Below are 10,997 nucleotides of genomic sequence, written 5' to 3'. Positions count from 1 at the left end.
AGGCTTCTGGAGAAGCCAATTTTTCTCTAAGCATCAATTCTTTTCACTACAGGAATAAAAATAATCTCAGCTGATCTCTGTTACGAAGGTTGCTGAAGAGGGTTATGATAGATGGGCATTGTAAATCCATAAATTTTGTACGAATTCAATTATTAAAGTCGTGGGAGTCAGAAATGAAGGAAACGGGTGGTTACATGGCAGGCATACCATAAATTCTGATGTAGGGGGAAGGGGAAAACAGGAACCTGTTGAAAGGGTTGCGGTCATGAAAGGGGGGAAGGGATTGAAGGCTGAAGCCACCAGAGACAAGAAGAGCCCTGCGCCCACCCTAATTATTGGTATATTGAATTCCCGAATCTTTCCTACCGCCCTCAACACTCGGTTTATCACTGCATTCAGTTCTCCCTTATTCTGAAACAACTTTCTTGAATTCTACCTTATTCTTGATTTACTACTATTTTCTGCCATCCCATCCACAAAAAGCTCTTTTCTGGGTCCTTTTGGGGGATTTTCACTCAAAATGTTAACTGCGGATGGCAGGCGAGCGTGGCAATATTTGTTTCTGACATCCTCACAATGGTACTCATACAAATTTACTACCTAAAAGGATCATCAGTTTGTGGAATTTAATCATATCAGCCAGTGTATGCAGGTACCTTGCTAAATAAACTGTTAAGAGAGCTACTAAAGTATCATCCAGCACATGAGGAAACTGGGCTCTCCGTAGTAGGCAGACTCGCCCAGGATCACGGCTAATTAAACGCTGACTTAACGCAGCACCAGGCAGTTTCCCGAAGACAGGTCTAAGTAAATACTAACCATCGCCCAGATGGCTTTTCTGAACCAAATCTCGCGCCGCTGGAGGCTGGGGCGGGGTTGGGGCGGGGAGCACGAAATATCGCGAGATGATGTTTTCCCCGCGAAAGAGAAGCGCGCTTTTTTCTTTCGCTGGGGCTTGAGGAGGAGACTGGGTCGGGCAGCAGCTGAGAGGGTGTAGCGCGCGAGGGTTGTACGTTCTGAGAGGTGGAGACTTTGTACCGGAGTGTGTGTCCAGCCATGCCTGCCCAACAGCCCAAAAGCAGCGACGACGGTGAGTGAGGAGAACCTTTCTCTGGTTCGGGCGGCGGCGTCCTGGGCGGCGGCGGTCGCAGCATGGAAGCTGAAGCCGGACTGTGAGGCAGAAGCTTACCCTGGGCATAGAATGAGGAGAAGGAGTAAGAAGCTGTTGCGAGTGAGCTGGGGGTGCACGATACAGGAGATTTTACACGGGAGAGCTGCATTTTCCTGAGCTCCCCGATTTGTACACTGGGGTCTAGGTGACTTGTTGACATTGTGAAAACCTGGGGTGTCTCTTCCGAGGTGCTGCAGGAGTCTCTCCCTGGGTATTAGACTTTTGTCTCGAATGCATCTGGGAAGGAGGGAAAGGTTTTTATGTGGGAGTTGAGCAATTGGTAACTTTTTTTTAAACTGCAATTTGGAAGCCTCTTCCTCCCCAGGGCCCGCGGCTCCGGAGAGGGTGGACCAGCCGGAGCCCGCGGTGATTACCCCGGCCATGCTCGAGGAGGAAGAACAGCTTGAGGCCGCTGGGCTTGAGAGGGAGCGGAAGATGCTAGAAAAGGTAACTTCAGGAATGAAGTTCGTCGACCTTAAAGCCCGTGGTAACCTGATGCTTCTTCCTTGGGGGTGTGGTTTGTGTTTCTCGGTGTCCCCAGTCTGGTTTTTTTCATACACTTTAAAATGGGCTTTGTTACTCATTCTGCGTGTGTTTGCAGATGCTATCTGTGAGAAACGTTTGCTCGGACTCCGCTTGATGCTTCTGTGAGAGGCAATTTTGGCCGGTAACGGGGCCTCATCTCTCTCTGAAGTGAGCGTTTCAAGCTGCTTGGTTAGCCGTTATAATTCTTCCGAAGTTGATAGTTCTTTCGTCGTAGTGCTCCACCTAAGTGATCGATTTGCGTTTTTGTTTTCTTGGACTGCTCCTAGGGAAGATTCTTCAGCTTCAACTGTGCTGTGCTTTTTTCCGTCAGTTGCTATGCTTGTGGTTTTTATGCATGCAGTATCTATTCTGTAGGTTACTAAATGAAGTTTTTAACCTTTTGAAAAGTCAATTCTGAAACACATTTCGCTTCAGTAATAAAGTCCCACCCTCCTGCTTAATTCTGCCTATGCAAGGAAAAGAATGCTACTCAGCCACCAGCTCTTACCTGCTGCCCAATAAATGATTGTCTTGTAGTAATTCACTTAGCCCTCCCATTATTATGACGATATAGGTACTTTTGATATCTCTGTTTACATATGACAAAACAGGTACTTGAGGGCCACACACTGATGAACTCAGTTGGAACCGTGCCGGTCTCCAGAGTCCTTGTCCTTAACCCCAGACCCCTCTAAGGAAACACACATTCGAGTTGAATTCCCTGCAATTACAGAACTACTTATTATATTGGGAAGTAATGCACTCCAAAGATAAATAATGAAATCAGTTGGTTCCCTGTAGTTTTATGTCAACAGTAATGATTTTTCGTATTGTGAAAACCTCATGTGCATTTGTTGTGAGGCACTGTTCTGAATGCTACACGTATATTTACTCATTGAGTCCTCAGCTAGTCTATAAAATAGGTATTGTTGTTAAGCAAGGTTACTGTTAACCATTCTAGTTTAATTACTGGTATAAACTATTATTTTTATTAAAGTATTCTGTGAAGTAGGTTCTCTCTTCACCTCATTTTACAGATGAGGAAACTGCGACACTTACAGGTGGTCTAGGTCTCCTCCGCTAGTAAGTGGCAGAGCCAAAATTGTAATGTAGGCCATGAGGTTCCAGAATTCATCACACTTTTTAACCACTCTGCTATGCTTTCACGCCAGTAATACAGATTCTTCTATTACTGATCATCATAGTTGACCATAATGTTAACAAATTTTTTTTTTTTAAATTTCTCACCCGAGGATATAGTCACCAATTTGAGAGGCGACAGCTATGTCACAGAAATGTTGATCACTTCCTGCATGTGCCCCGACTGGGGATGGAACCATCTTTTGGTTTTTGGGGACGATGTTCCAACCAACTGAGCCACCTGACCAAGGTGTTAACAAATTTTAATAGAATAGAGAGGTTGACCTTGAATCACCTTCCCTCATTCTCTGAATTTCCAGAGTACTTTATTACACAGTATTAGCATTACTTTTTTGACTTTCTCACTTTGTTTCTTCAGGGCACACCACTTAACTGTTCTGTTTCTGTAGGCTCTGCACCTAGTAATAAATGTTTATTGAATTTCTAAGTATGGTAAAAAGATATTTTATAATTTATTACATAACATATAAAAGATTACAAGAAATAAATTGTACTTACCAGGTGAGATTTAAAGGAGGAATCCGGGGGCAAGTATCTGGAATAGTATCAACTTCAGAGTTTGTAAGAATGATAAAAACCATTTTTGTGCAGTGTTTGTTTAGCTTTATAACCCATGAATGTTGTTTTGTAAGGAAATACCATTTGAAAAAAGAAGTGAAGTACAATAAAAATACATTCCCACAATGTGTTAGTATGAGGGAAGAAATATTTTCACTTGGAAAAAGATCTGTCAGTATTTACAGTATTTAAGTATTAGGGATCAAAATACAATTTGGGATCAAAATTTAAATTAGGGGGAAAAGTGACTTCTATTTTCAGTGAAATTTTAAAGTTTTTGAACATTTTCCAATTAGTCCTAAAATTTTTGGAATTGTTATCGTTGAGGGATAGGTATAGTACAGCTAACTTTTTTTTTTTTTCTTTTTAAGCAGTTGTACAATTAAAATAGCAATTTTCAATCTACTTTTATTCCCATGAATAAAGCATACTGCCCAGTTTAATCCAACACAAGGATGTAATTTGCTAAAAATCTTGTTTGATGGTCCATTATTATTAGATGGTCTTTTTATGTAAGTATTGAAAGAATTTGATTTAAAATTTTTAAATTTTTGCACTTGACATTCATAAATTATTTCCTAGGTGATTATGGAGAAAATTCTAAGAGTCTCTACCTACAAGTCTTTAGAGGCCAAAATATTGTCAAAAGTAAAGATACCTTGTCTTTTCAGAGAGTACAGTATTTATGGGCATATTATTTAGAAGTACTTAAGAGAGGAAGAGCCAGCTTAAGCCTTAATGAGAAGCATTTACTTGGCTTAAGGAGACTTTAAGAATTGTGAAAAGTCTGGACAATGACTTTGACATTCACATGCTACTCTCTTGGGCTTTTCACCTGCATTTCCTTTAGAAAGAAGTCATTGTTAGTCTAGAATACTGAAGAGTAGCGTTAACCCTGTCTGAAGTGGGGGAGGGGAAGGATAAGAGTTAAGAGAAATAAAAGGAAATAGTTTATATAGTGTAAACTGAAGTACACTTCTCCCACCCTCAGAATTTAGGGTTGGTGTTGGCAGAGAGACTAGGGTAGACAGTGGGGAGTTTATGCGCTTGATCTTGTTGGCATATACTGTCATCTGGTCATCAAGATAATGCTCAATGCCAGGCATTCAGTGCTCTCCACAGATGGAGCTACAATTTACTTTAGTATTAAAAAATAAAGTTAAGTCAGGAAAGAGTAATAGTAGATAAGATGTACTACAAAACTATTTTGAAATACTAAAGACTGGGTTTAAAGGTTTGACCATTGACATAGTATTCTAAGTACATTAATTATAAATTGTTGTTTATAATGGCATCTTCAAGCTTTAATTTAAAAATGTATACTAATGTATAAAATTCTATACTGATGTATACAATGTATAAAAATATAATTTTGAGTAGTTTTTAAGATAGCAAATACATGTAAATTAGCCCAAAATAAAATTTTAAATAAATTTCAAAAGTTTAAAAATTCATTTTTATGAAGTCCTAGGTAAATCATTTCCCCATTTATAATATCCACCTTATTCATTGACTGCCTTATAGTAATCACAATGTAGTATATTAGTAATTGTAAAAGAGAGGCTGTCCTAAAAACTTAAAATAGAGTTTGATAAAATGTTAACCGAGATTAACTTCATGGGTAAGATTATGGGTGACTTTTGAATATTTTTTCTGTAATGTACTTGTATTACTTTAGTTTTTATTCTTGGGTGTCTCACTGTCATTGCTTTTATAATTGAAAAGAAATTTATTTTGAAAGAAAAGCTACAGCGATATATATTATATATCTAAGGAAAAGCTTACTTAGTTATATATATCTAAGGAATATATATATATATATATATATATGCCAATATACAATGGTGCCTAATGTAGAAGGTCAAGCTTTAACCACTGAATTGAAGTTAATTAGATTATGCTATCTCTGGTCAGTCTCACTCTGTCTCTGGTGGAATTGATGGGAGGGTTTGCATATATTTGGCTTTAGTAGATGAAGACAACTTCCAGTTGATTTCACTTTAGCCCTCTTAATGCTTTACTTTGAATGCACATTATACTGGGTTGGCAAATTATGAACTGGATTTGGGTGGTACTTGGTGATTAAATAGTTTTATTGGAACACAGTAGTGTCCATTTGTTGACACACTGTTTATGACTGCTCTTCTTCAGAAAGGCAGAACTGAGTATCTGCAGTAGGATCCATATGAAGCTCAGCTATTTAAATATTTACACTTTGGCCTTTTACAGAAAAAGTTTGTGAGTCACCGAACTATACTATTTGTTGCTTTTATGTTTTCTATCTTGTGCCCTGTGCTATTCTTTTAAGATACTAAACTTTTATCAATGTAAAGCCATTGTTGTAGATGCTTAGAAATCAACAAATGTGTGTAAAAGTAATATGCAGTCACTTTAAAAGTAATAAAGCAGAGCTTTGTAATTGGGAGTTGTACAGAGGTGAAGATAAGGGGAAAGATAAGGGGAAAACTCTGGGGAGCACAGTACTCCAGGAGGAAAGAGAAAAGGCTTGTAGGAAATCGTGACTAGACTCAATGCGTTGAAATATTTTGACAATACAGTTTTAAAATTTTGAAAGCAGATGTTCTGGTCCCATTAATAGTGACGCTTTTAAAAGTCTAATGTTCTTTCAAATAAAACTTATATAGTTTTTCTTTTCATTTGGTTGTTTAAAACCTTAACTCCAACTTGAATTAAATATTTGCTTTCTAACTTTAATTTCAAATATTTTTAATAGGGACCCTTAACTTAGTAGGTGCCAGTAACAATATGTCCAGTGTCTGAAATTTCAATATTTCTGTATGCAAGCTACATGTTACCAGATTGCCTCTTGAACCCAAGAATCATATTTTTTTCCCAGCTATTGTAGTTTTTGGTTTGGAAAAAAAGTATTTTTAGTAAATGAATTAATATCATTAAAATATTTTTAAATTAATTACATGATATATATTAAACCTAAAGAGCATTTATGTAGTCAGTTTTGTTATACTTTACATAAAAAATCAATATATGTCAGAAAACTTGAATAATTATGGAAGTTTTCTCTTTGGATAGGCTCGCATGTCTTGGGATAGGGAGTCCGTGGACATTCGGTACCGTAGACTTCAACATTTGCTTGAGAAAAGCAATATCTACTCTAAATTTTTATTGACTAAAATGGAACAGCAACAATTAGAGGTATGTGTGTGTGATTAATTACAGCTAATAGCTTACATTTGTTAAAACCAGCTTTATTGAGGTAGAAATTACATATAATAAAACACATATTTTAAGTTTATAGTTTAATGATTTTTGACCAGTGTGTAGACTTCTGTTACCATCAGCACAATCAAGATAAAGAACATTTCCATCGTTACCAAAAGTTACCTTGTTTAGTAATCCTCATGCCTGGCCGTGGGCAACTGTTGATTCTGTTTTGTCACTATAGATTAATACTCCTTTTTCTAGAAAACCATATAAATGGGGCCACGTGGAAAATAACACTCTTCGTGTCTTGCTGTTTTAGTTCAGCATATTTTTAAGATTCACTTATGTTGTTTACTCAGTAGGTCATTATTTTTATTGCTGAGAAGCATTCCATTGCATGAGCATAAGTTACTTGAGATATGTTTTATATTTTGCATTTCTGTTTGTGACACTAAGGAAATTTATTTTACAGGAACAGAAGAAGAAAGAGAAATTAGAGAGAAAAAAGGAATCTTCCAAACTTACTATGGTAATAACATAGTAAGCTAAAATATCTTACATATGTTACCTTAAATATTGAAGAAATTCTTTTGTGTTTTTTTTTTAATTGTATTGAATTTATTGCGGAGACATTGGTTAATAACATTACATAGGTTTCAGGTGTATAATTCTATAATACCATCACCCCTGTATTGCGTTGTGTGTTCACCAAAGTCAAGTTTCCTTCTATTGATATTTATCCCCCCTTTACCCTCTCCTATCTCCGCCTAGCCCCCACCCCCTGGGCAATCACCACACTGTTTTCTATATCTTTACATGCAAACATTGAATTGATACATCACTTCTCTTTTGTGTTCTTTAGACTTTATTGATCACATATTTACTTTTAACCTTTATCTTATAATATGTCTTTGTTACAAACTGCATAGGAACATGTAAAACTGTTTCTCAGTATTTTAGATAGGGAAGGAAGGCTCTAAAAAGTATGCCTTCGTTTTATTCTGTGGACTATATTTCATATATACAAGATTTTACTTCCTTGCCCTGGCTGGTGTAGCTCAGTGGATTGAACGCTGGCCTGCGAACTGTAAGATCGCAGGTTCAATCCCTGGTCAGGGCACATACCTGGGTTGCTGGCCAAGACCTGGGTTAGGGGTGTGTGAGAGGTAACCTATTGATGGTTTCTCTCTCTCTCTCTTTCTCCCTCCCTTCCCCTATCTCTAGAAGGAAATAAATAAAGATTTGACTTTCTTATCTGGGAAAAATCTGCGAATGTTTTATACTGCAAGGCATTTTATAAATGGCCAGTACTTTTGGAGTCTGTAATGATTACTTTTTCTTTGTGCCTTCAGCCTCATCACATCAACTTGTAGGGATAACAGTAATCTAGATTTGTAGCTTGTGCATAGCTGCAACAGTGGAGCAAAATTGGAGCACATAGTCATCTACTGATATTTCAGATGCTAGACCACTCATTAAGATGTGGTATTTTTGAAGAGTTTGTTGTGTTGTTTTTTAGAGATTTTATTTATTTAATTTTAGAGCAGAATGGAGTGAGAAAGAGAGGGAGAGAAACATTAATGTGTGGCTTCCTCTTGCATGCCCCCTACTGGGGACCTGGCTGGCAACCCAGGCATGTGCCCTGAGTGGGAATCAAACCTGCGACCCTTTGGTTCACAGGCTGGTACTCAATCTACTGAGCTACGCCACCCAGGGCTATGTTATCTATTCTTAATTTTCCTTGGTAATTCGGTTACAAATTGTCTTTAAACATCTCTTCTTCTCCTTTATCTTCTCACTAATGTTTTTGTCAGTATTCTTTTACTTCTATGTTCAGTTGTCTTTAACTTTTAATTTTATTGAAAATTACTATTCCGTACATACCATACTGGTCGAATACCTTCAGCATAAACATACAGTAGATGTATATGCTTAATTTTGAAATTTTTCTTGTAAAATAAAAAAAAGTTAAGAAGAACCTTTGGGGGAAAGTACAGGGGTATGGTCATAAATAAGAATAGTAGGGAAGTACAGGAAAAGGTTACATACTTAATTAGTTCATTGTAATATGTAATACCATAGTAGTCCTTAGAAAAATAATATTCTAAATCCTTGTTCTGTAGGGTAAAAGTTCCATTGATGCAAATGAGGAGAATCCAGGTAAATTTACTTGTTCTAGTTTTGAAGAATATGTGTTTATATTTTTACATTAATTGCAATAAAAAATAAAATATTTTTTTATAGTTATGAGAAAGAAAAGAGGAAGAGAAGATGAATCATACAATATTTCAGAGGTCATGTCAAAAGAGGTAAAAATAAAGGGGGAAGGGCATATTAAGTCGATGTCGAATAAAAACTTGGGGGTTTTAAACTATATTGAAGCTCTATGGATGTGGTTATATACTTGGCTATTGAACCTGTTAAGTATTTGAGGGAAGAAGATGGTAATCATCTTCCTGTTTTTTAAAGGAGCATGAGCTTGGTCTAATCAGAGATTATTACAATTTCTTGAAACCTCAAAACCTTAAGAACTTTATTCTTATCCCTTATCAAAGACCTGTTGGGAACTGAATCACATACTCATTTCTAAAACCAGATCATTTTTAACTTTCTCACTAACTATTTCGCACTGAATAGCATCTTCAATTATGGTAAATCTTAAATGTTCCTTAAACATATTTTAATGTATTACATGCTTACATTTAAAAAATTCCAACTTTATTGTCTAGAGAATTTTTCCTTTATCTGAAATTCAGAAATTCAAAATTTTCAGATCTTCATAAAGTGTCTAAAACTTTAAATTTCACATAATTATTGTCTTTAAGGAAATCCCTGCCCTCACCCCCTCCATTTAAAAGTAATGGTCAGGACCCACTCGGTGAATTATGGAACACATTCAGCTTGAATTTGAAAAACACTATTAATGAGATTTATTGGCGTTTAACCAATTACACAGTTGTTAATTGAATTTATCAAATGTTTGTGACATATCTGCTATGGGTAAACTTTGTCCTAACTGGATAAATTCAGTCAGTAAAGAAAGGTAAAGACTGTCTTTGCCTAAGTTAACAGATGACACTCAGGTTTTGCTTGTCTCTATACCCTTAGCATCTAGTAGGAACTTCAAAGTCAGAATAATTTTATTCTGTATTTTCAATTTAATTGTCTTTGCCTCTTGCTCAGGAATCCAAAGTAGATGTCTATCCACAGAGGCCTAAAGTGGGCTAGAGTTGGGATTGTAATACTTTTGAGAGTCAATTCTTAAGTAACAGGAGTAGCTACAACCTGGTTCTAGAGCAGAGTTTGGAGAACTTTTTCCTGTGAAGGACCAGATAGTAAATGTGTTTGGCTTTATATAGTTTTGTGGGTAACTACTCAACCCTGAACTTGGCTTTGAAGCCCAAAAGTAGGCACATATACACTGTAAACAAATAAGCCTGACTTTGTTTTTATCAAACTATAAAAACAGGTTGCTGATGCAGACTCTGTCCAGTGGGGTCCATGTGTTGTGGATGAAACGAACAAATTTACACAGACTACAGAAGTCCTGTGGAGAAAAAGGGACAGCATGGCCACTCTCTAAGAGACTACCCCACCCTTATCTGGACAGGCTTTTATTGCTTTTCTGGGAGCATTACCTCAAGGAAGGTCTTCATTCATCATTGTCAGGCAGTAATGCTCAATAGATAGCATTCAAAGAACTATGAGAGCTTATTCTGAGTCAGGGTCAGTTAGCTAAAGGGCCATGAAACTTTGGGAAACACTCATTTCAGGCTTGGACCCTTACCAGAAAATTGAGGGTATTAGCAAAGCAGGTTTCACAGGATTTTATGCATTCTTTCTTAGTCCTGATCACCCCAGGGAACCACCCATTCCTTCTCAGGGCTGCACTGCCCTCTGGCATTGTTTCCGGTTTAAGTAAGGCAGCCAAGAGATTAGGAGACTTCTTGCAGACAGAATGAGGCTATGTCAAAGCCGGGAGGCAAGGATCCATCACCCCCTTTTTCTATAGCCCCCCAAGTCCTTCCCTGGGGGCCCCTTCCAGACCATGCCTGTCTTAGGTCATCCACTCCTTGAGGAATCTTACCCTTCATTGGCTAACCAGTCATCTACTGGGGCCAAGCAAAGTAAAGTAAAAGGGCAGAGGCGCTGCTCCCCCTGCCAGGGAGATAAGTTTTGTCTCCTTGGTGGCTTATGGTCCCAAGTTCTCTTTACTCAGCCTTAGCCAAGAGGGGGGCGTTACAGCTTCTGAAAACCAGGCAGGACAGGTCCCAACAGGTCGCCAGATCAAATTGGTCCACGGGATGTAGTTTGCCAACCTCTGTATTAGAAAAACTATTCACTGTGTCTAAATCTGGACCTATCCTGATACTAAAAATGGAAAATTCAGGAGTAATTA

General features: G+C 37.5%; 1 protein-coding gene across 3 annotated transcripts in view; it reads left to right on the top strand.

Annotated features, from left to right (window-relative positions):
* Window positions 1-927: 927 nt before the first annotated feature.
* The window catches only part of HELLS (helicase, lymphoid specific), a 37,551-nt gene continuing 27,481 nt past the window's right edge, over window positions 928-10,997 (top strand). The window contains exons 1-6 of one of the 3 annotated variants that reach the window (XM_024563465.4): window positions 928-1,090; window positions 1,497-1,618; window positions 6,467-6,589; window positions 7,071-7,127; window positions 8,722-8,758; window positions 8,843-8,907. In XM_024563465.4, the coding sequence (XP_024419233.2) occupies window positions 1,057-1,090; window positions 1,497-1,618; window positions 6,467-6,589; window positions 7,071-7,127; window positions 8,722-8,758; window positions 8,843-8,907 (438 nt within the window). In that variant the 5' untranslated portion in view covers window positions 928-1,056. The other 2 variants (XM_045197790.2, XM_045197791.2) reach the window with 2 other exon arrangements.

This window comes from Desmodus rotundus, chromosome 4, assembly GCF_022682495.2.
Source record: "Desmodus rotundus isolate HL8 chromosome 4, HLdesRot8A.1, whole genome shotgun sequence".
NCBI classification, from domain to species: domain Eukaryota; kingdom Metazoa; phylum Chordata; class Mammalia; order Chiroptera; family Phyllostomidae; genus Desmodus; species Desmodus rotundus.
The sequence above is the reverse complement of the archived record's forward strand: the minus strand, read 5'-3'. Positions and strand labels throughout refer to the sequence as shown.